General features: G+C 42.0%; 1 protein-coding gene across 6 annotated transcripts in view; it reads left to right on the top strand.

The window, feature by feature from the left end:
* Positions 1–23,698, top strand: part of chd4b (chromodomain helicase DNA binding protein 4b) — a 32,462-nt gene extending 8,764 nt beyond the window's left edge. For 2 of the 6 annotated variants that reach the window (XM_023295286.3, XM_023295283.3), the window contains exons 13-39: positions 61–192; positions 1,437–1,536; positions 1,624–1,815; positions 3,173–3,373; positions 3,629–3,766; positions 4,195–4,316; positions 4,987–5,160; positions 5,336–5,477; positions 5,567–5,816; positions 5,901–6,025; positions 7,010–7,102; positions 7,177–7,318; positions 7,399–7,568; positions 8,632–8,809; positions 9,335–9,421; positions 10,848–10,939; positions 11,031–11,164; positions 11,283–11,427; positions 11,518–11,674; positions 13,954–14,039; positions 14,119–14,353; positions 15,697–15,753; positions 15,903–16,070; positions 16,144–16,252; positions 17,893–18,025; positions 18,101–18,296; positions 22,707–23,698. In XM_023295286.3, the coding sequence (XP_023151054.1) occupies positions 61–192; positions 1,437–1,536; positions 1,624–1,815; positions 3,173–3,373; positions 3,629–3,766; positions 4,195–4,316; positions 4,987–5,160; positions 5,336–5,477; positions 5,567–5,816; positions 5,901–6,025; positions 7,010–7,102; positions 7,177–7,318; positions 7,399–7,568; positions 8,632–8,809; positions 9,335–9,421; positions 10,848–10,939; positions 11,031–11,164; positions 11,283–11,427; positions 11,518–11,674; positions 13,954–14,039; positions 14,119–14,353; positions 15,697–15,753; positions 15,903–16,070; positions 16,144–16,252; positions 17,893–18,025; positions 18,101–18,296; positions 22,707–22,909 (3,961 nt within the window). In that variant the 3' untranslated portion in view covers positions 22,910–23,698. Of the gene's footprint in view, positions 1–60; positions 193–1,436; positions 1,537–1,623; positions 1,816–3,172; positions 3,374–3,628; positions 3,767–4,194; positions 4,317–4,986; positions 5,161–5,335; positions 5,478–5,566; positions 5,817–5,900; positions 6,026–7,009; positions 7,103–7,176; positions 7,319–7,398; positions 7,569–8,631; positions 8,822–9,334; positions 9,422–10,847; positions 10,940–11,030; positions 11,165–11,282; positions 11,428–11,517; positions 11,675–13,953; positions 14,040–14,118; positions 14,354–15,696; positions 15,754–15,902; positions 16,071–16,143; positions 16,253–17,892; positions 18,026–18,100; positions 18,297–22,706 lie in introns of all 6 variants that reach the window. The other 4 variants (XM_023295282.3, XM_035941531.2, XM_023295284.3 and 1 more) reach the window with 3 other exon arrangements.
* The last annotated feature ends 810 nt before the right edge of the window (positions 23,699–24,508 follow it).

The following is a 24,508-nucleotide window of genomic DNA, read 5'->3' as shown; positions in this document are numbered from 1 at the left end:
CATTTCTGCTGCAGAGTTTCGTCTTGACTCCGTGTGTCGTTTCCGTTTTATTCCTGTCAGTGTTGATAAGAAGAACAACGTTCACTACCTGATCAAATGGAGAGACCTGCCGTATGATCAGTCCACCTGGGAGAGCGAAGACATGGACATTCCCGAGTTCGACACCTACAAACAGACATACTGGAACCACAGGTGAGCCGCTCGGAGTTTTAAGGAATGATGATGTGATATTTAGGCTTTCTGTGGTATAGTTTATGATGGAAACAAACAGCAACACAAACAGTTAGTGTCTAAAGCTATCTAGCAACAAACGAGATAGAAGCTGTAAGGCCGCCGTGAAGAAATGGCTGAACTGGAATTCATCCTCCGAGAATTATGAGGTTCTCGCCAAGAAAACAGAAGAACAATTAGGGGCATTTAAAGAAGAGATTTTAAAGGTGAATACCAGACTGGATGAAGTGGAAGGGCGAATTGAACAGAGAAGAGGATTCAAAATACAGAAAATGTCATGACGGAGATGCTAAAGCTACATGTAAAGCTAGAGGATAACCTAATGAACTTGGAGAGTCGCTCCAGACGAGAAAATATACGCATCTGCGGGATACCGGAAGGGGCTAACTGACGATTTCCAGAACTTACAGATTGAAATACATAAATACAGGAGTATTTTAGATGACTGGAATAACTTTGTAAGGAATGAATTAGTCTTGAGAGATGGAGGTTCTTTAGTGCATCTGCAGAGAAAATGAAGATAATTAAAAAATAGCAGAACAAAAGGTGTTTGGAATGTATCTAGGGGTGTAACACTGACAAAGACATCCAGAATAGTTTATATCTTTGGATTCATTCAGATCTTTGCTTTCGTCACACAGAACTTTCTTTAACCCTCCTGTTGTCCTCACTTACAGGCACCAAAAAATATTGTTTCCTTGACTAAAAAAAATCCAAAAATTCAGCAAAAAATTTCCCCAAATTTCTGAAAATTTGCAAAACCTTCAGGAAGAAAATTCCAATAATTTCTTAAAAGTTTCCCTTAAAAGTTTTATTTTTAAAAAATCCCCCAAATTTGGCAAGAAAATTCTTGTAAATATTTTCAAAAAATGAGTAAATATCTTCCTAAAAATATCTAAAGTGATTACATAGATATCAGTAAAACTTCTAAGATTTTCTTTAAGAAAACATTTTTGTGAATGTTCTTAAGAAACATGTTTAACATTTCTTTTTTTCCACCAAAAAATGTTCAAAAATTTCCCAAAAATGTTGAAAATGTGGACATCAGAAGTTTCACTGTGAAAATATTTTTTCCCCACATTTTCAAACTTTAAAACGGGTCAGTTTTGACCCGCAGGACGACATGAGGGTTAACTGATCCAACAACTGATGTGTGCATCACAGTAAGTCTGATGGTTCTTTCTGAAACCTGTTTGTTCTGTCAGGGAGCTGATGATGGGGGAGGAGGGTCGACCTGGGAAGAAGCTGAAGAAGCCGGTTAAAGTGAAGAAGGCCGAGCGTCCGCCTGCTAACCCGGTGGTGGACGTGAGTGTTTCTAACCTGATCGACTCTCCTGAAGGGGACTGAAGCAGGACAGATGTTCACCTGATGTTTCCCGGTTTCTCCTTCCAGCCCACCATCAAGTTCGACCGGCAGCCCGAGTACCTGGACAGCACCGGGGGGACCCTGCACCCCTACCAGCTGGAGGGGCTCAACTGGCTCCGGTTCTCCTGGGCTCAGGCCACCGACACCATCCTGGCCGATGAGATGGGTTTGGGAAAGACGGTGCAGACGGCCGTGTTCCTCTACTCGCTGTACAAGGAGGTAATCAGCTGATAGACGGATCTGTTGGTCACTTCTTAGGACCCACTTTTATACACTTGCTTTTATGTGAAGTTTACTTTTAGTTTTGATTAGTTTTAGTGTTCTATTTTGCATTATGCCCTGTTTATTTTACAGGTTCTCTCTTGATTTATTTTAGTTTTTGCTGCCTGTTTCTTTGGTGTGATGTCATCTCTAATTCTTTAATTTTCTGATCTTTTGATTTTAATTTCTTTTACTTACCTTCTTTAACTTTCAATCTTTAATTTTTAAACTGCCTAGTTTGCTTGTTTGATATGTGTGCTAATCTAGCTAATTATTCATTTACCTTATCATCATTTTTGCTGACTCTGCCTTGTCTCCTTATGTCTTGCCTGATTCTGTTGCATGTTTGGACTGTCAAAGCACCTTGTGAACACTCTTCTTTAGGGTGCTATATAAAAAAGTTATTATTAGTATTATTATTTATTTAGTCCAGTCTGACTCCATCAGTCAGGGTTTAAAATTTCAGACATGTGAAAGAAGCTGAAAGCAACAAAGCTGATAATAATAATAATAATAATAATAATAATAATAATAATAATAATAATAATAATAATAATAATAATAATAATAATAATAATAATAATACATTTATTTATAAGGCACTTCTACTCAAAATGCTGTACACAGATAAAAACTGTAAAAGCAAATAAAAACTAAAAGCAGAAAAAACAGTCAAAACAGATAAAATCAATAAAAACAAAACAATAAAAAAGACATCAACAAAAACAATTTAAGTTTCGTGTGTTAAAGTAAACAAGCGGGTCTTCAGCTTATTTTTAAATACATCAATAGAAGATGCCTGCCTGATTTCAACAGGTAGACTGTTCCATAATGTCGGTGCCCGGAATGAAAAAGCCAGTTCCTAAAAGCCTAGATATTATTCATTTCTGGTGACTTGGATTATTAAATTTATAGAGATTCTATTTTTATTTAGATTTTATTTGACCAACGTTTTTGTTCTGGTTGGAAATGAGAGAAACAAACACAGTCAGATGTTGTCTTACAGACCATAATGACGGATTTTGAACTGCTTTCTTTAAACATACCATGTCCAAAAATTATTATCACAAATGCTAAAGAAAGTGCAGCTTTATCTCATCCCAGATGTTCTTGGTAGTTCCGTCCATGTTCTATCAGGTTCTAATCTCCTGTAAAGGTAGAACAGCCGATGCAGTAGTTCTCTAGTCGGTTCCAAGTCGTGACTGAAACCAAAGAACTCTTACTGTGTCTCTGTATGTCATTTCCAGCCAGAACAAGCAGAAACAAATTCAGTCTAAATGTAATAAAGTGACTCCATGTGTGATGTTGTGTTCAGGGCCACTCCAAAGGTCCGTTCCTGGTCAGCGCTCCTCTATCCACCATCATCAACTGGGAGAGGGAGTTCGAGATGTGGGCTCCAGACATGTATGTGGTGACGTACGTCGGAGATAAGGACAGCAGAGCGGTGATCAGAGAGAACGAGTTCTCCTTCGAGGGAAACGCCATCCGAGGAGGAAAGAAGGCCTCCAAGATGAAGGTCAGAACCTCCAGAACCTCCAGAACCAGTGGATCTGTCAAAGAGCTGAAGCTGCTGCTCTACTGAGCCATGTAGTTAGACTGATGGGAATTTGATTTAGTTCTAACTGTGACACTTTCAGCAAGTTTATTTTTCAAAAGGCCTTATAGGCAAATATAGTAAAAATAAAAATTCAGTTCTGTATGGAAGGATCTGAGTTGTTTTCCCTCTAATAACTGTATTTCCAGCTTCACTAAGTTCCTGTTTGCTTTACAGAAAGACACTCAGGTGAAGTTCCATGTCCTGCTGACGTCCTACGAGCTGATCACCATCGACCAGGCGGTTCTGGGCTCCATTGAGTGGGCCTGTCTGGTGGTGGACGAGGCCCACCGGCTCAAGAACAACCAGTCAAAGGTACCGACACTCTGACTTTTCTATGTTTAATAATAGTTGGTGGATGAAGCTGCAGTGGTTCTGATCCGACGCAGCGTCACCACTGTGAAGAAAGGCAGCTTTACATCTAAATCAGAGTTCAGTCAAGCAGGTTTATCACTTCAGAGATGAACAAAGCCCCAAAAAACTATGAAAAAATTCAACCCTGAAGCTTCCCTGGTAATAGAATCTAAGGTTAAAGTGATGACAGGCCTCTAAGTTGGGCTCCTAAACCAGTAAAAATAAGAAAAACTGAAGCAATCATGAAGTTCTTCTGACTCTAAATCAGCTGCTCAGACCCAGAGCTGCTCACTGTAGTGCTGTAGTTTTATTAGTAGTATTATTACTAGTATTATTTGTAGTTTGTGTTAGTAAGCTCCAGACTGAGTGTATTTTCTGTGTATTTTCAGTTCTTCCGGGTTTTGAACAACTATCCTCTGCAACACAAACTGCTGCTGACTGGAACTCCTCTGCAGAACAACCTGGAGGAACTTTTCCACCTGTTGAACTTCCTGACGCCAGAGAGATTCAAGTCAGTTACTGTTTATTTATCTATACAGATGTGGATCTATACAGATGTGGTTCTATGCAGACATGGTTCTGTATAGACATGGTTCTATGCAGATGTGGATCTATACAGATGTGATTCTATGTAGATGTGATTCTATACAAGTGTGGTGGTTCCATATAGATGTGGATCTATAGGGATGTGGTTCTATATAGGTGTGTTTCTATACAGATGTGGTTCCATACAGATGCGGTTCTATGCAGATGTGGTTCTATGCAGATGTGGTCTTTACACACGTGGTTCTATGCAGATGTGGATCTACACAGATGTGAATCTATACAGATATAGTTCTATGCAGATGTGGTGGTTCTATACAGATGTGGTTGTATGCAGATGTGGTTCCATATAGATGTGGTTCTATACAGATGTGGTTGTATGCAGATGTGGTTCCATATAGATGTGGTTCTATACAGATGTAGTTCTGTACAGATGTGGTTCTATGCAGATGTGGCTCTATAAAGATGTGATTCTTTTCAGATGTAGTTCTACATAGGTGTGGTTCTATACAGTTGTGGTTGTACACAGATGTAGATCTATGCAGATGTTGATCTGTACAGATGTAGATCTGTACAGATGTTGATCTGTACAGATGTTCCTCCGCTGCAGAGGTAACTGCGGCGTTTCTTCTCTGCAGTAACCTGGAGGGCTTCCTGGAGGAGTTCGCCGACATCGCCAAGGAGGACCAGATCAAGAAGCTGCACGACATGCTGGGACCTCACATGCTGAGGAGGCTGAAGGCCGACGTCTTCAAACACATGCCTTCGAAGACGGAGCTCATCGTCCGGGTGGAGCTCAGCCCCATGCAGAAGTGAGTGGAGCTTCAGAAATAAACCGGGTTCTCTGCTGCTGGTTTCTTTGTTTGGTGTTTATGGAAAGAAGGTTTTACAGAATCTTGGAAATTAGTTATTTTTGGATATGCATGTTTGCTCATCAGGACAGTCTCATCGATCTTCTCTTTGTTTTTAAACTTTTTTGTCTCTCAGGAAATACTACAAGTTCATTCTGACTCGTAACTTCGAGGCTCTGAACACTCGTGGAGGTGGAAACCAGGTGTCTCTGCTGAACGTGGTGATGGACCTGAAGAAGTGCTGCAACCATCCCTACCTGTTCCCAGCCGCTGCCACCGTGAGCTCCTTCTCCAAACCGTCGTATCTCAGGTTCATGTCTCCACACCGAACCCTGCGTGATGCAGCCGCTTTGTTTTCTGGTTTCAGGAGGCACCGAAGCTTCCCAACGGCATGTATGAGGGCACGGCGCTGACCAAGTCTTCAGGGAAGCTGATGCTGCTGCAGAAGATGATGAGGAGGCTGAAGGAGGGAGGACACAGGGTTCTGGTGTTCTCCCAGATGACCAAGATGCTGGACCTGCTGGAGGACTTCCTGGAGAACGAAGGCTACAAGTACGAGAGGATCGACGGAGGCGTCACCGGGAACCTGCGGCAGGAAGCCATCGACCGGTTTAACGGTGAGTTCCTGGGTTTGTTTGATTCGTGTCTCAGAACGTCTGAGGTGGAGTCTGATGGTCTGAACTCTGGTCTTCATCCTGCAGCTCCTGGAGCTCAGCAGTTTGCTTTTCTACTGTCCACCAGAGCTGGAGGTCTGGGCATCAACCTGGCCTCCGCCGACACCGTCATCATCTACGACTCCGACTGGAACCCTCACAACGATATCCAGGTAACCAGAACCTTCAGGTAGAACCTCACAGGTAGAACTTCACTAGAGGAACATCACAGGAGGAACCTCACTGGTGGAACCTCACGGATAGAACATCATAAATAGAACCTCAGAGGTAGAATCTCATGGGAGAAACCTCATAGAAGGAACCTTACAAGTAGAACCTCACAGGAGGAACCTCACAGGTGGAACCTCACAGATGGAATCTTACAGGGGGAACCTCACTGGTTGAACCTCGCAAGTAGAATCTCACAGATAGAATCTCAGAGGAGGAAGTTCAAAGATGGAACCTCTTAGGTAGAACCTCACAGGAGGAGCCTCACAGGTAGAACCTCACAGGAGGAACCTCACAGATTGAATCTCACAGGGGGAACCTCACTGGTTGAACCTCACAAGTAGAATCTCACAGATAGAACCTCAGAGGAGGCACCTCACAGACAGACCCTCGCCGGTAGAACCTCACTGGAGGAACCTCACAGGTAGAACCTCATAGAGGAACCTCGCTGATTGAACCTCACAGCTAGAACTAACAGGGAGAACTCACAGGTAGAACCCCTCAGGAGGAACCTCAGGAGGAACCTCACACCTAGAACCTCACAGGATTCAGGTTTTTTCTTCAGCAGTTCATCAGATTTTGTTGTTCAGCCTCAGATTTAATGTGAGAATAAACCTGCTGGATTTGGGTTGTCAGGCAGATTTTAAAGCTTTTCATTTCACTGGTACGAGGTTAAATATCATATTTTATGGTAGGAAAGTTTGAAGTAGATCAGAGAAGGTAGAGCAGGAGAACTCTGATGATTTGAGATGAACTGTAGAAGACATGTTGTCCTCTGAGTGTAATCAGCATCTCTCTGGAGGAGGAACTTTATTCTCCTCTAAAAACACTGAAGGTTTTTAACGTTGAAGGTTTGGTCTCTGAAAACTACCTCATGTCTGTGTGTCTGTTCTTCTGTGACGGTGTTTTCTGCTCCGTGTTCTCATCAGGCCTTCAGCAGAGCGCATCGTATCGGCCAGAACAGGAAAGTCATGATTTATCGCTTCGTCACCAAAGCTTCAGTGGAGGAAAGAATCACTCAGGTCTGTTAACGGAAACTGATCATGTAAACCGGTTTGGATATCAGGAGTCTGATCAGCTGCTCGCCTCCCTTCAGGTCGCCAAGAAGAAGATGATGCTGACCCACCTGGTGGTCCGACCCGGACTCGGTTCTAAGACCGGATCCATGTCCAAGCAGGAGCTGGACGACATCCTGAAGTTTGGAACCGAGGAGCTGTTCAAGGACGAAGTAGGAGAGGGTGAGTTCAGGGCTGCTCTGTTCACAGCAGATATCTGATCCGGCCGCAGGTTAAAGGTTCTGGATGAATTCTGCCTCCAGGAGACAACAAGGAGGATGACAGCAGCGTGATCCACTACGATGACCAGGCCATCGACCGGCTGCTGGACCGGAACCAGGACGCCACCGACGACACGGAGCTGCAGAGCATGAACGAGTACCTGAGTTCCTTCAAGGTGGCTCAGTACGTGGTGAAGGACGAGGATGACGAGGTACAGAAGCAGAGTCCAGACTTTCAAACTGGGCTGCTTCGGTTCTTTATTAAGGACAGTTTGTTTAGTCGCAAAAGACGAGAAGTATCTTAAAATAAAAACCAAAGCAGGAGCTTCAGAAACCTTTATTTAAACGTTATTTTTAACCCTCTGAACCCTAAAACCTGTCAGTAGGTTTGACAGATGTCCACTACTGTTCAACAGTTTGGAGTCATCCAGATAATTTCATGTTTTCCATGAAAACTCCCACTTTTATCCATGTGCTAACATAACTGCACAAGGGTTTTCTAGTCATCAATTAGCCTTTCAACACCATTAGCTAACACAATGTAGCATTAGAACACAGGAGTGATGGTTGCTGGAAATGTTCCTCTGTACCTCTATGGAGATATTCCATTAAAAATCAGCTGTTTCCAGCTACGATAGTCATTTACCACATTAACTATGTCTACACTGGATTTATCATTCATTTAATGTGATCTTCATTGAAAAAAAACTGCTTTTCTTTCAAAAATAAGGACATTTCTAAGTGACCTAAACTTCTGAACGGTAGTGTAAGTTTAAAAAATGACCATTTATCAGCCAGAAACTGTAAAAACAGAAAAAATCATGAGCTTTTGATCAAGAAATGAATTTAAAAATGAGTCAAACGAATGTAAATGAGATGAACTTGTTCCCTATTCAACCGATTTCGTACAAACTGCAGGCAGTGTTTCACAGAGCAGACAGGATGGAAGCTAACTAAACATGGAAATAGTTAAATGTCTTATCGGGTAGAGACAATAATTTATCTTCCAGTGTTCGTAACACCTGTGGAAACATGTCGGACATGTTTTTAAACATGAGAAAAGACATCTTTGAGTTCTCTCTCCTTCTTTATGTTGCGGTTCCACAGAGCTGCAGGACTTTAGATTGAAAAATGAACCACAGCGAGTTAAAATGAGACAGGAGTTCAGAGGGTTTAACAGATTGTGTGAAGCTGAGCTCAGACTCAGCTGGTTCAGAGTGATATTGATCATAAATGACTGGTTGCTGATGACTGAGTGGCTGCTGTCTGTCTGAGGAGGAGGAGGTGGAGCGGGAGGTGATAAAGCAGGAGGAGAGCGTTGATCCCGACTACTGGGAGAAGCTGCTGAGGCACCACTACGAGCAGCAGCAGGAGGATCTGGCCCGAAACCTGGGCAAAGGCAAACGAACACGCAAGCCGGTCAACTACAATGACGGCTCGCAGGAGGACCGAGGTATTAGACAGGGTACAGAACAATACGCTCTTCTGTGTGTGTGCTGTGGAGTGAAGGCATGGATTAGTTTAACGTGTGTTTAGCTGCAGACTACATGTGTTTCTGTGGGAAATCCATGACTTCTCACACTGATCCTGGGTCCAGCAGGATGGTGTTTTTCTCAATTCATATTCAGGCAAACCTGACAAGGACAGCAGCCTGATAATAATCAATACACCAGACCATAATGTTCTGAACGTGTCCTGTGTGTTTGTGTCTGGATGTAGCGTGTTGCATGTTTGTGTTAAATGTGTCAGTAAAATAACAGATTCAAATGTTAAATTAATAATAGTAATGCAATAATAGAACCTCAGGCTGCAGATGTTTGCTGTTTCTGTTATTAACTTCAGTTAAACCTGATTAAATGTTTTTCTGAGTGTTTGAAGCAGCAGCGCCCCCTGCTGGTCCAAACGCTCACTCCACCTCAGCTGTAGTGTGTCTTTGATTATTGGTCGCTGATCGGTGTCTCTGTGCTCTACACTGCAGACTGGCAGGAGGATCAGTCAGATAATCAGTCGGATTATTCAGTGGCCTCAGAGGAAGGAGACGAAGACTTCGACGAACGGGCTGAAGGTAAGATATCATGTCTCTCTGTGTGAGTTCATTTTTCCTCATTAACCCTCCTGTTGTCTTCATTTACAGGCACCAAAAAATATTGTTTCCTTGTCTGAAAAAAATCCCAAAATTCAGCAAAAGAATTCCCCAAAATTCTGAAAGTTTGCAAAACCTTCAGGAAGAAAATTCCAATAATTCCTTAAAAGTTTCCCTTAAAAGTATTATTTAAAAAAAAAAAATAAAAAATCTCCAAAATTTAGCAAGAAAATCCTTATAAATATTTTTTTTAAAAATAGTAAAAATCTTCCAAAAAAATCCTAAAAAAATCTAAAGTGATTACATATATATAAGCAAAAACTTCTAATATTTTCTTTAAGAACATTCAGAAAAAAATCAACCAAAATCCAGCGAAATTTGCTGGATTTTGGTTGATTTTTTTGTGAATGTTCTTAAAGAAACTTTTTTTTTTTTTTTTACATTTCTTTTTTTCCACCAAAAAATCCAACCAAGAATTTCCCAAAAATGTTGAAAATGTGGACATCAGAAATCAGAAATATTTTTTTCCACATTTTCAAACTTTAAACTTGTCAGTCTGACCCGCAGGACGACACGAAGGTTAATGTACACACAGCACCCATATTGACTGAAAAAACACAGAATGGTAGACCTTTTTGGAGATTTATAAAAAAAAACTGAACTATCACATGGCCAGAAGTATTCAGACCCTTTGCTGTGACACTCGTATATTGTCAGTTCAAATCCTGTAGTGTGTTTTTGTCTGAGATTAGAGAGAAGAACATCTGAAGTTTCTCGTCGTGCTGCAGCAGATGTCAGAATCTGTCAGGATGTAGAACCTCCGGCAGTCTGAGCTCAGTTTTACTCAGTTTCAAAGATGATTTAAGGCGGACGTTCCTGAGCAGATGAGTGAGTAATAAGCCTCGCTGCGTCCACTAACATCTGTCCAAACCCCTGCAGATTTTAATACAGATTCAGACTCTTCGACATCCTGAACAACTCAGCGGGCAGCTGGTGTTGCTGCATCGTCTGCCGAGCGTAGAGGGACCAGAAAAGGCCAAAGAAAAGATAGAAACAGGGAGAGAAAGCTGCTGTCTGCACTTTCAACACAGTTTAATTCAGCTGTTAATAATGTTTCGGTGTTTTAGAACAAATCTGTATTAGTCAGTTTCTGTCAATTAATTAAAATGTTGCTCAGTGTTCATTTACCAATTAAATGCTGCGGTAAGTTTTGTACTCTGGTTTGGTTTAATTGAGGCTCAGTTACATTAGAAGACGTGCAGAAGAATGAAGTGTTTAGTGAGGAGGGAGAGCTTCAGTAAGTGGACATCTTCACAGAGACCTTCAAGACGATAAGAAAACATCAGAATCCTCTTTAACCTTCACAGTTCTGTGGGTTCAACTGAATTTAACCTTCTGACCTTCACAGCGAACGCTCGCCGACCGAACCGCAAAGGCCTGAGGAACGACCGGGACAAACCTCTGCCTCCGCTGCTGGCCCGAGTCGGAGGAAACATCGAGGTACGATTCATAAAGAGGAATAAAAACCTCTGCAGAACATTCATGAGAACATCAGCAGGAACGTGAGGTGTTGTACTGTGATTTCCGGCAGGTTTTGGGCTTCAACGCCCGGCAGAGGAAGGCTTTCCTGAATGCAGTGATGCGCTATGGGATGCCTCCTCAGGACGCCTTCACTAACCAGTGGCTGGTCAGAGACCTGCGAGGGAAGTCTGAGAAGGAGTTCAAGTGAGTGTCTGTTGGAAACACCGACCAGAAACTGTTCAGAGCCGAACGTCAGGTTCTGAATGTGGTGGATGGATTCTTTGATCAGAGTTAATTTCAGCTGCATCTTCTTCATCTGCAGGGCCTACGTGTCTCTGTTCATGCGTCACCTCTGTGAACCCGGAGCCGACGGAGCCGAAACCTTCGCTGACGGCGTCCCGAGAGAAGGTCTGTCCAGACAGCACGTCCTCACTCGCATCGGAGTGATGTCACTGATCCGGAAAAAGGTACGAACGAGTGTCTCTGTGTGTCGCTGCTGTGGTTCCATTGTTAATGTCTGATCAGTGACTCTGACTCGACTTGTTGACCTGCTGCAGGTTCAGGAGTTTGAACACGTGAACGGTCAGTGGTCGATGCCCTGGATGGCAGAACTGGAGGAGAACAAGAGAGCTGCAGCTCTGGCTGCAGGGGAAGATCCAAAGACCCCGTCCACCGGCACACCAGCAGACACACAACCCAACACACCTGTACCAGGTAACACACCTGTACCAGGTAACACACCTGCAGACACACAACCCAACACACCTGTACCAGGTAACACACCTGCAGACACACAACCCAACACACCTGTACCAGGTAACACACCTGTACCAGGTAACACACCTGCAGACACACAACCCAACACACCTGTACCAGGTAACACACCTGTACCAGGTAACACACCTGCAGACACACAACCCAACACACCTGTACCAGATAACACACCTGTACCAGGTAACACACCTGCAGACACACAACCCAACACACCTGTACCAGGTAACACACCTGTACCAGGTAACACACCTGCAGACACACAACCCAACACACCTGTACCAGGTAACACACCTGTACCAGGTAACACACCTGCAGACACACAACCCAACACACCTGTACCAGGTAACACACCTGCAGACACACAACCCAACACATCTGTACCAGGTAACACACCTGTACCAGGTAACACACCTGCAGACACACAACCCAACACATCTGTACCAGGTAACACACCTGTACCAGGTAACACACCTGCAGACACACAACCCAACACACCTGTACCAGGTAACACACCTGTACCAGGTAACACACCTGCAGACACACAACCCAACACACCTGTACCAGGTAACACACCTGTACCAGGTAACACACCTGCAGACACACAACCCAACACACCTGTACCAGGTAACACACCTGTACCAGGTAACACACCTGCAGACACACAACCCAACACACCTGTACCAGGTAACACACCTGCACCAGGTAACACACCTGCAGACACACAACCCAACACATCTGTACCAGGTAACACACCTGCAGACACACAACCCAACACACCTGTACCAGGTAACACACCTGTACCAGGTAACACACCTGCAGACACACAACCCAACACACCTGTACCAGGTAACACACCTGTACCAGGTAACACACCTGTACCAGGTAACACACCTGTACCAGGTAAGCCAGGGGTTTAGAATGAAGCTGCTGTGTGTCTCTATCAGTCCTGTGAGCTAAACGTCTCTTTTATCGGAATAAATCATGACTTTAAACAAGAAAAGCACTCAGAGAGCGCAGTACTCCCCCAAGGCTGCTCAATCGTTGTATGATTTCTGATGGATAAGTCCTGATAAGTCCCCAGCAGTGGATTTGTAGTAGGATCACAATCATGTGATCGTCAGCAGGCAGCTGACGTAGTGTTCACTTGTTGTCATGGTTACTGTGACGCCGTGCCGCTATCTGGTAATGATACAGAAATCTTTAACAAATCCATGGATCCAGACTATAAGCTGCATCACTGCCAAAATCTAATCACTTGGTCCTTGTGTCATTTCTGATCTTCCCTGAAAATTTCTTTCAAATCCGTTTTTGTGTTTTTGAGTAACGTTGCTGACAGACAGACAGACGGACAAACGTACGCCTATTGACACACAGCTCCGCCGCATTCCTTGGCGGAATAATTATTCTCAGCAACACAAACTGTTGTCATCTTAATGAGTCAAACAAACGCTGCTATGAAACGTTTAAAGGAGGAACTCTGTGACAGTGAAGCTGATAAAGATGAAGATGAAAACCAGAGAACAGAACGTCGTCTCTACGGTTATTTATCCTGAATAAACAGCAGCAGCATCACTGTTAAAAACATATTTATTTATATAATTAGTGCAATTAGAGGAGCGGTGGAGGTACTTTTGTTCTATTACCTCACTGTAAATGTCCTGCGGTAGAAATGAACTGACTAATCAAGAAAATGTATTAAAATTACTGTATTCAGTCCATTAAGCTGTGATGCTATACATTATATCAGATTATTAATGTAAAAACCAGATAGAATCAACAAGCATAATTTAATTTGTGTTGAACAGAGCTGAGATATTAAAACTCATTCTAACATTATTGTTAGTTTAGAGTCCAGCTGCAGAACGTGATGTTTGTCATGTGGTTGGACTCAGACTGAATGTTGAAACTCTGGTGTGATTTGCAGCATCATTTCCTCTCTGTGAGAAAACTGAACCTCAGTTTGTCCTGAAACTTAGAAATTACACAAAGTAAAGCTTCACACCTTAATTCAGCAGACAAACAAACCCAGAGGTTCTCACAGCTGTTTTCCTGCCAGATGTTTAGTTCAGGTTTAAACTTCAGTCTGACTGTCGCCCTCCGGTGGACGCAGCAGGAACAGCCACAGAAACAGTCTCAAGATTCAAACGTTAAATGTGGATTATTGTTGGTGATGAAGACAGAAATAAACTGTATTGCTGACGTGTGTTTTGTGTTTTCAGAGGATTTAACTAAATCTGAGGACAAAGATGAGCTGAAGAAGGAGGGAGACGACGGCAAAGCAGCGAAGAAGACCGATGATCCGGAGGTAAACGCCGCTTTAACATCCACCTCAGTTACTGCGCTGAGATTTACTGATTTCACTCAGTATAACGTCTCACCTGCAGATTATCGAAATCCCAGACGAGTCTGAAAAATCTCCCACTGAGAAAAAGGAAGTCGACGCTGCTGGAGAGAAGGAGGAGAAAGAAAAGGAGATGGACGGAGACGAAGGGAAGGAGAAGGAGGCCGAAGACTCGAGCAAAGACAAGGAGGAGAAAGAAAAGAGCTCAGAGAAAGACTCAGAGGTGAAGGGTGAAGCTTCGGAGGGAAAGACGGAGGCAGAGGAGGAGAAAACTAAAGGTGAGACGAGGGTTTTTTTTCCAACCTGCTCATTTATTCACAGGATTCTAATAGACACGAAAAACTCTAAACGAAGTTCATCTGAAGTCGTCGTAGCAGATAATTTCTAAGCTCCAGCTCAGGCCTGATTATTGTACAGAATAAGTAAAGTGTGGCTGACTTCTCTTCATCCCAGCAGCACCATGTTGAACTATAGAATCCCTGCAGTTCTACACTTTCATTTAGCACACGCCTTTATCCAGAGCAGCGCACACCTGAGCTCCATCACCTGTCAGAAATCACAGGAATACAGTCGTCCCTCGTATCGCGGTTCACTTTTCACAGTCTAACTGTATCGCAGATTTTTAGATCGTATTTGCAGGATTTTGTGGAGTTTTGAGTTCAGGAGTCTGATGGACCATGAACAGTTTCTACCCATGTTCCATCAGACTCCTGAACTCAAAACACCTGTCTACCTGAATGCACAATGTCACTTTTTGCTGCTTTAATGCAGTTTCCCAACATATTTCTCCTATTCTACTGGTTCTTATTCCATCTCATTTACCTCCCATATTGTAAATATCTGGCCTCCTTTGCAGATGTTGTCATTTATAATATTGCTTGTTATATATGTACTTTTGATTATATTATTTGATGTTGATATTTTATTTCTTAATGCTTGTTGTTGTGCACCGTCCAACGGAAGCTATTTATATTTTCATCATGCCATGTATGATGACAATAAAGCCATTCTAAATCTGATTCTAATAGGTATTTTCATATATTATTTTAATTATTTTTGCGATAAAATAAGCATTTTCTAGCCTAAAAAATTGAAAACAATCTAAAAAAAATATAGAAAATAATAATTAAAACATATTAAAAGAATATTAGATCAAAATAAAAAGCATAGCATGCAGCGCTGGGCTCTGATTGGCTCAGCGACTGTAGCATCAGTCTCCTCCGTCTCCTGTTTATAGCAGCGTTCAGCTTCTCGCCTCGTCCGCTTCACATCAACATCTGTCCGCTGCGCATAGCGTTGCTCTGCGGTGTTGTGTTTTTGTGAAATTTTCATAGAAACACCAAATCTATTTGAAGCCCTACGATGTCGATCCAATGTTCTGCGCCTTCTAAGGCTTCTGGCACAAGCGCCAGAGGAAGATGCTTACCATCGCAGAAAAGGTGGAACTCCTTAAAATACATAAAAACAATAGAATAAATATTGAAGTCGCTACTTTGCGGATTTTCGCCTGTTGCAGAGGGTTCTGGAACCTATAGATAGATGAGGGAGTGCTGTACTCCACCTGTATCCAGTAACAGTCTCTAGCTTCTTACAGTTTCAGTATGAGTTTCTCTTGTTTCAGCAGATGAAGGCAAAGACGAGAAGATGGACACGAGTTCTCCTGCCGAGGAGAAAAAAGGTAAAAACACTCAGAGCTGCAGCTGAGGAAGAAAATCGTTTCACTCGGAGACATCTTACTTCTAATGATCTACTTTATGTCTGCTGTTGGTGTTACAATGTCAGCTTCAGTGTTAAAATTAACCGACCCGCATGTTTTTATTGCTGCAGAACAAAAGGAGGAGAAGGAAGCGGTGAAATCAGACGATTCTGGTAAACTGCAGAACGGAGAAAACGCCAAAGAAGGAGCTGCAGCGCCGGTGGTGAACGTCACCGAGGAGAAGAAGAAGGCGACGAAGCAGCGGTTCATGTTCAACATCGCAGACGGAGGATTCACAGGTGGGTTCTCCGCTCTTCTCTGCTCTTTGTTCTGTTTCAGGTTCTAGTTCTGACCTGTCCGATCTCCTTTCAGAGCTTCATTCTCTGTGGCAGAACGAGGAAAGAGCCGCCACCGTCACCAAAAAGACCTTCGAGATCTGGCACCGCCGCCACGACTACTGGCTGCTGGCCGGCATCATCCAGTATCCTTTAAACAGAACCACTGTTCACCCACCTCAGAGGGTCTACTGTAGGAGAACCCTGAGGACTGACCAGAGCAAGGCTGTCAAACTCAGTTTAGTTCAGGTTCCACATTCAGCCCAGTTTCATCTCCAGTGGACCAGACCAATAAAACCACAGCATAATAACCTAAAAATAACCACAACTCCAAATGTTTCCTTTGTTTTAGTGCAAAAAAAAGTACATTCTGAAAATGTTAACATTTAAGGATTTACCTTTTTACAAAACATTATGAACAACCTGAAATTTCTTCACAGAAATAAGATCAATTTCAACAACATTATGTCTCAGTTTATCATTTACACATTACAACTTACAGATCACAGAGTGTCGACAAAGGAACACAACATTTTGTCATCTGGAACTGAATGAGTATTTTACTTTATGATCAAAACGACAAAAGTCAGACAAAGAAAAGACAAAAAACAACAAAAACAAGACAAAATATTGCAAAAACGAGACACAAAGCGACAAAAAAATGGACCAACAACACAAGCGAGACAACAAAAAGGCCCAAAATGACAAAAACAAGACAAAAAACAACCAATAAAATGAAACAAAATGATAAAAATAAGACAAAAAACAAACAAGATAAAAAGGAAACATGAAACGACAAAAACATGAGACAAACGACAAAAGTTAGACAAAAAAAGACAAAAAACAACATAAACAAGAAAAATATAAAAAACGAGACACAAAACGACAAAATCGAGACAAAAAAAACAACAAATAAAGCGAAACAAAATGATAGACAAAAAAACACAAGCGAGACAAAAAGGAAACAAAACGACAAAAACATGAGACAAACGACAAAAGTTAGACAAATAAAGACAACAAACAACATAAACAAGAAAAATATTATAAACGAGACACAAAATGATAAAAAGACAAAAAAACACAAGCAAGACAAAAAGGAAACAAAACGACAAAAACATGAGACAAACGACAAAAGTTAGACAAATAAAGACAACAAACAACATAAACAAGAAAAATATTATAAAAAACGAGACACAAAATGATAAAAAGACAAAAAAAACACAAGCGAGACAAAAAGGAAACAAAACGACAAAAACATGAGACAAATGACAAAAGTCAGACAAAACAAGACAAAATAAGACAAAAATCTGACACAAAACGACAGAAGAACAATCTAGTATTTTTACTTTAAGATCAAAACAACTTGTCATGGTCAAGAAATTATTTTAAATTTACAGTTTTGCAAATGTACAGTTTGCAGTTAATGTCTTCTCTGGAATTTTTACACTTTGAGGGCCGGATTGGACCCTGTGGCGGGCCGCTTTTGGCCCGCGGGCCACATGTTTGACACCCCAGGACCAGAAAATAAAGATCTGTTACCATCTGAGCTCAGTGAAGTTAGCCAGTGTTAGCATGTACGACTGAGAGGCGTTCAGGGAGGTTGTAGCATCTACAGACAGACAGCATATGATGCATTCAGAGGACGTGTGTAAATTCTACCTTCAGAAAAATGGTCCCTGCATCCGCATCAGTGAAAGGTGAACAGGACGGCCCTGTTAGTTAGTCCTGCTCGTTACCTGCTAACATCCTCAGATGTTGCTGCTGTTGTCCTGACGACGGCCTCCAGACACGGCTACGCTCGCTGGCAGGACGTGCAGAACGACGTGAGGTTCGCCATCCTCAACGAGCCTTTCAAAGGAGAGATGAGCAGAGGAAACTTCCTGGAGATCAAGAACAAGTTTCTGGCTCGCAGGTTCAAGGTGAAGCGGCGCTCCTGGTCACATGACCCCTCCGTGGTGTCTGTGTGACGTCTGATTGGTCGCCTTTGTTTGCAGCTGCTGGAGCAGGCGCTGGTGATCGAAGAGCAGCTGCGCCGGGCCGCGTACCTGAACATGACCGAGGACCCGGCCCACCCCTCCATGGCCCTGAACACCCGCTTCAGCGAGGTCGAGTGTCTGGCCGAGTCCCACCAGCACCTGAGCAAGGAGTCCATGTCCGGGAACAAACCTGCCAACGCTGTGCTGCACAAAGGTAACACACCTGCACAAAGGTAACACACCTGCACAAAGGTAACACACCTGGACGGAGAAAGACGAGTTCCTGACCTGCAGATCCTCCGTCTCTGGTTTTATTGAAACTTCTTCATCATAAACTGAACATTTAAAATGCTGTCTGTGAAATTTTACCAGAATATTTAAAACACTTTCTGAGATAAAATCTTTTAAAAACTGTCCGTCGTCCCTCTTTCATCAGATTTATTCTCACATTAAATCTGAGTCTGTTGAACAACAATATCTGAGGAACTATTAGAGACAAAAAACCTTTTTCTAAAGAAATTTATAAAACTTCAGATTAATATATGAAAAGTTTTCCAAAACTACCACGAAAAGATGCAGAATCACCACAAAAATATGTAAAACTACCACGAAAAGATTTAAACTGAGTCTGTTTGAACAACAATATCTGAGGAACTATTGAAGATAAAAACCTGAAATTTTCTCTGTTATTTCTCATCATGTCTTTGATTCAGAATATATAATATTGAATTATTCAGTAAAGAATGTTTTGATAAAAAGTCAGATGTGTCACAACATACCTTGACCTACAAATCATGACCTACATCTGTTAAAATAATCACAGCAACGTAATTTAATCTAAAATCAATCCAATTTTATCATAAAACATGGATTTTTCAAAAGAAATTTATAAAATTTTAGATTAATATATGAAACACTTTTCAAACCACCACAAAAAGATGCAAAATCACCACAAAAAAGCTTTAAACTGAGTCTGTTTGAACAACAATATCTGAGGAACTGTTAAAAACCTGAAATCATGTCTTTGGTTGAGAATCTGTAATAGTAGATCAATAATCTTTGGTTATTGGGGAGTTAAATCATGAAAATAACTGAAGCTGTCATGAAAAATCTCTTCTTTGAGCTCATCAATAAAAACACGAAATAATGATTTAAACATGTGACAGAACATCACCAGAAGACAACTTTAAAATATTCTCTGTTCTATATTCCAATGCAAAGATCAGAAACTAAACATTATTTCTATTTTCAGCTGTTTTCTGGATGAATCTATCAGCTGTTTGGTGTCTAAAATGTTGATTGATTGTTCTAAATTAATTGAATATCTGATTGATGAGCTGTTGCAGCTGTGTTGATGATAGAATACAGTTTAAACCAGACTGAAAAGGGTCGACTTCACTGCTGTGGTTTTAGAAGTTTCACTTATTTTTTCCTCATCTCTCAATAGTCACACTTTATCTTGAATCCTGACGGTCTGTGGCGTCCAACGGTAGAGTTCAGCTCCTCTGGGACACGTGAACCTCGATGCCTTTGGTTTCCTACATTTCCATTAGTTGCCATGTCAGCTGCTCTGTTTGCATCTTCATCGGTTTCTCTTCCAGTGAAAAACTGGTGGATATGAAAAGTTTGTGGTTTGGTTTGAGAGAAGTGTTGCAGGGAAAAGGCAGCAACTGTGTAAACACGCATATTTAAATGTCCTAATAATAGCTGCTAACATAACGACAGGCGTACGTCAGACACGAAGCTGCAGGTAAAAATAGATGATTCCAGGTGTGTTCTGTGTTACAGCATCAGGAAACAGAAACATGAACCTCACTGCCTTTTACCACTGTTGGTCACAGCTGATGGCTGTTTGGTTGCACTGAGAGCTGCAGAATGTTTCAGGTTTTAGAGGAAATGGCTTGTTCAAATGGTAAATATTGACAAGAGATGATCTGTTAATGCTCTGTCACGTTTTAGAAATGGCTGGGAATTCAACACGTTAATTACGATTAATTAATTACAGAAAAAATAACGCGTAAAAAAAATAACGCAAATAATCGCACCTTTCTCAGTTCTCTAATTTCTGGTACACTGGTAACACTGATGAACACTTCAACCCAGTAGGTGGCGCTAATGAACCTAAAGTCTGTTTGCAGCCGTGAAGAAGATGCACAAGACACACTGAGTGAACTTTCTCTTTCATTACGAAAACTGTTCAGCAAAAAGTATTTCTGAAAGCATCTGAGGCAAGAAAAAAGCTGCTGAATCCGTCCTCGTTTTAGTTCAGCTACGGATGGTTTAGACCAGGGGAGTCAAACTCATTTTAGTTCAGCCCAGTTTGATCTGAAGTGGTTCGGACCAGTAAAATCACAGCGTAAAAACTTAAAAATAACTCCCAATTTTTCCTTTGTTTTAGTGCAAAAGAGTATGTTCTGAAAAGTCCACATTTAAGGAATTATCTTTTTACAAAACAACCTGAAATTTCTTAAGAAAAATGAATGCAGTTTCAACAACATTATGCCTCAGTTTATCATTTAAACACTAAAACTTCCAGATCACAGAGTGTCAGGAACAAAACATTTAGTCACATATCTAGTATATAGATAGCATGTTACTTTATGATCAAAACCACAAAAGTCAGACAACATAAGACAAAAAACAACAAGACAAAATATTACAAAAATGAGACAAAATGACAAAAAATGAGACAAACGATACGAAACAAAACAGACAAAAAATTAGACGAAAAAGTTACAAAGCGACAAAAAAATGGACAAACGACAAAAACGAGAAAGAGTTATGTAAATGACACAGACAAGACAAAAAATGACAAAAGCGAGAAACAAAATGACAAAAAATGTGACACAAATGACAAAAAAAGACAAAAAAACAAAAACGAGACAAAATATTACAAGAAATAGACACAAAATGACAAAAGAACAAGGAACAATCTAGTATTTTACTTTCTGATCAAAACAACTTGTCCTGGTCTAGAAATGATTTTAAATTTACAGTTTTACTAATTAACAATCTGCAGTTAATGTCTTCTCTGGAATTTTTACACTTTGAAGGCCGGATTGGACCCTCTGGAGGACCGGTTTTGGCCCGCGGGCCGCATGTTGGACACCCCTGGTTTAGACGTTTAATTAAAGTTTTGCAATGCATCAGACCTCTGCTCCCCGCGCCTCATTTGCATAAATGAAACTACTTTATGCAAATGAGCTACGGAGCAACGCACCTTAATGTTAGCTACTACAGTCCTGGTACCGGCTAACGGTGCAGCCATCCCATAATAGACCACTTTTCAAGACACTGAAGATGCTTGAGTTTACAGAAAGTCTTAAAATGTTGAACATAATCGCTATAATTGCACTTTGAGTTTGCTGTAATCTGTGAATGTAATAGATGAAAAATGCAGATAAATAGAAATGAAACTAACGTTTTTGTTGTTTAAGTTCACGTATATATTCATCCATTCAGTCAACCAAAATGTATTTAAATTGAAAAACATTGCTTATTATGTCAAATATTGCTATTTGACAAAAATGCGGTTAATTAATTACAAAGTCTCTAATTAATTAGATTCATTTTTTTAATCGCATCCAACTGCTAGTTTTAAATCTTAATACTCAACTAGGGCTGAAAAGATTCCTCAAGTTATTCGAGTAATTTGATTACTAAAATTCCTCCAGGCAAATTCCTCTGAATCGAGGCTTCGTTTAATTAACTACATGCTAGAACCAGGTCATGAAATGGGGGACCGCGGTCCGAGGCCGGAACCAGACTTCATTTGATACAAACCAGGTCCTTCAATTTGACACGACACTTCTATTTTAACCAGCGCAGTTTTTTTTTATTACAGCAGGAGTGTCCAACCACTCCGGTCTAAACAGTCGTCTAAACTAGCCGTCGGTGAACTAAAACCAGGACAGATTCAGCTGCTGCATCGCATATTTCTTACCTCAAATACTTTCAGAAATACTTTTCCCTGAAGCGTTTTGAAATAAAAGAGAAAGTTATGTTTATCTAACGCATCTGCCGGACCGTCAAGCTGACAGCTCGGTCACGTGACCACAGCGCTGTCATGTGACAATGTTGTGTCCCGCTAGTGACCGCCCACCACGCGTGTGATTTTCAGACGTGACGCGTTTACATGCTGGAAAAATGCATCTAGTGGACATGAACCTTCACTGTGTGTTTTCTGTAAACATTCAGGCACCGGCCGGAATTCCGGTGTGCAGCGTCGGCGTTTGGCTGGAAAAAAAAAGAAGATAGGCCCACATTGCCAATCGAGTTCATCTACCAATAGAATGAGGGGACAGCAGCTTTTACTCTCAACCAAACTAATATCAGTAGCCAATGGGGAGTAGAGTGGGGGCGGGTCTTAGAAAGACGTTGAGATCCAGCTGCAGCACTCAGAGAACGTAGTATTCCTCTATTCCACAGCGCGCTCACTTCCACTTTTGATGCTGTGACGTGCAGCCTTGTGCGGAATCCGATTTCTCGATTAATCACCAGAATACTCGATAGAATACTTGATTACTAAAATAATCGATAGCTGCAGCCCTATACTGAACCAAAGTGCAGTTTGACTCGAATCAAATCTCAGAATCTGTCCTTCTCGCTGGTTTTGTCTCTTCAGTTCTCAAGCAGCTTGAGGAGCTTCTGAGCGACATGAAGGCTGACGTCACTCGTCTCCCGGCGACCATCGCCAGGATCCCTCCGGTCGCCGTGCGGCTGCAGATGTCGGAGAGGAACATCCTGAGCCGGCTGGCGAGTCGCGGCCCCGAGGTCACGGCTCAGAACCAATCGCAGGGCTCGCAGCAGATGCAGGTGCCGCGCTGACTCGTCACCTGACCTCACCGCCACGTAGCAGACTCCTCCCCCTCAACTCCATGTACAGCACAGTCAGGTTAGTCGTCCTCGCTCTGCACCACCTCCCACCCCGGACCCTCAGAACCAGGCTGCTGCACTCTGATTGGACGCGTACATGTCGGGGCGGAGCCAACGAACCGTCACTTCTTTCTCCTCACCGGGATCAGATTCGGTCGTCCGACGGCGTCCTCCGTCCCGCCGCCGGCCGAGTTAACTGTATGTATCACGAAGCAGACGAGGACGGACGCAGAAAAAGCAGCATGTTTGGACTTTACCGGTGCTTTGTAGTGACTTTTATTAAACTACACGAGGGATTTTTCTTGTCATTTTCACCTTTAGGAACTTGTGAAGGTTTTTTTTTAGAAGTCGTGTCCTCACCTGTGTGAGAGTGTGTTTAACCGGGCATATAGATGTGCGTCTCTACTGCAGACAGACTGTTACTGTCACTTTTATATCTGTTACCTCTTCTCGTGTCCTCACCCCAGCTGTTCTGTTAGGCCCACCAGAACCGTCAGACCCAGTTCCCGTCCTGTCAGGTCCACCTGAGCCCGACCAGCACCTCCACATTCCTCCACAGACCAGAAGTCTCCTGAAACATGCGGCAGGTTTGGAGAATGAAGGAAATCTTAAGTTAATTTAATTTCTTACTGTCTGTTGTTCTGTTGTTTTACATGATTGAATCTTGTTACTATGGTTACCACCTCGCTGTTTCTATCGTTGCTGTTTGTTTTTATGGACTACAATAAAAACTCAACAGTTTCTCAAGTTTCCGTCAAATATTTGAAAGTAGATTTCTGAGTTAAAAGGCTTCATCCACACGCGTAACTTTTTGAAATGCTGCTTTTTCTTCGTGTTTTATCCACACAAGCAGTTTTAGAAAACACTTTGCAGGGTGGAGCTGTTGGTTTGTGATGTCCCAGTGTGCACCGTCATAGTGGTGAAAGTAGTGCTGCTGTGAACAGAATTTATACCCGTTTACACGTAAATCCAGGTGTTCTAATAGACTGATCAGTCGACACATGCAGGACATCACATGATGGTGACATGTAACACTGGTAGACGCTTCATCAGAATCTATAAACCTACTGAGCGATAGAAACTTTCACTTAAATGCATCAAAAGCTGAAAGCAAACAACACAAAATCTGGTTGAATGATCACCTCCACCTCCTCCACCACCTCCGTCACCTCCATCACCTTCATCCATGTTTATCAGGAAAGTACAAAGAAGGTGACAAATTAAAGGACAAAACAACATTTCTGGACTTTCCTTCTCTGCAGCTCTGCTGGAGGCTGAACGTTGTTGTAATGATGTTAGTGCTGTCTGTCCACTAGAACAAGTCCTGATTCTATCTGTTCCGTATAGAACCACCCAGTCACATCTACTCATTGCTGCAGGTTTTTCTTTAATCTGCCACTAGTATAATTCTGTGGATCCTGACACCAGTTCTGGAAAATGCAGCTGTTTCGACTAAACAAATGCGCCGCACAAAGACACGACATACTTTGCATGGAGCCTGGAAACACGAGGGGAAATTTACATGGAAGCAAATTACTCTGGAAGCAGAGT

Source organism: Amphiprion ocellaris, chromosome 9 (assembly GCF_022539595.1).
Source record: "Amphiprion ocellaris isolate individual 3 ecotype Okinawa chromosome 9, ASM2253959v1, whole genome shotgun sequence".
NCBI lineage: Eukaryota > Metazoa > Chordata > Actinopteri > Pomacentridae > Amphiprion > Amphiprion ocellaris.
Note: the sequence above shows the minus strand (reverse complement) of the source record. Positions and strands in the feature narration are given on the sequence as shown.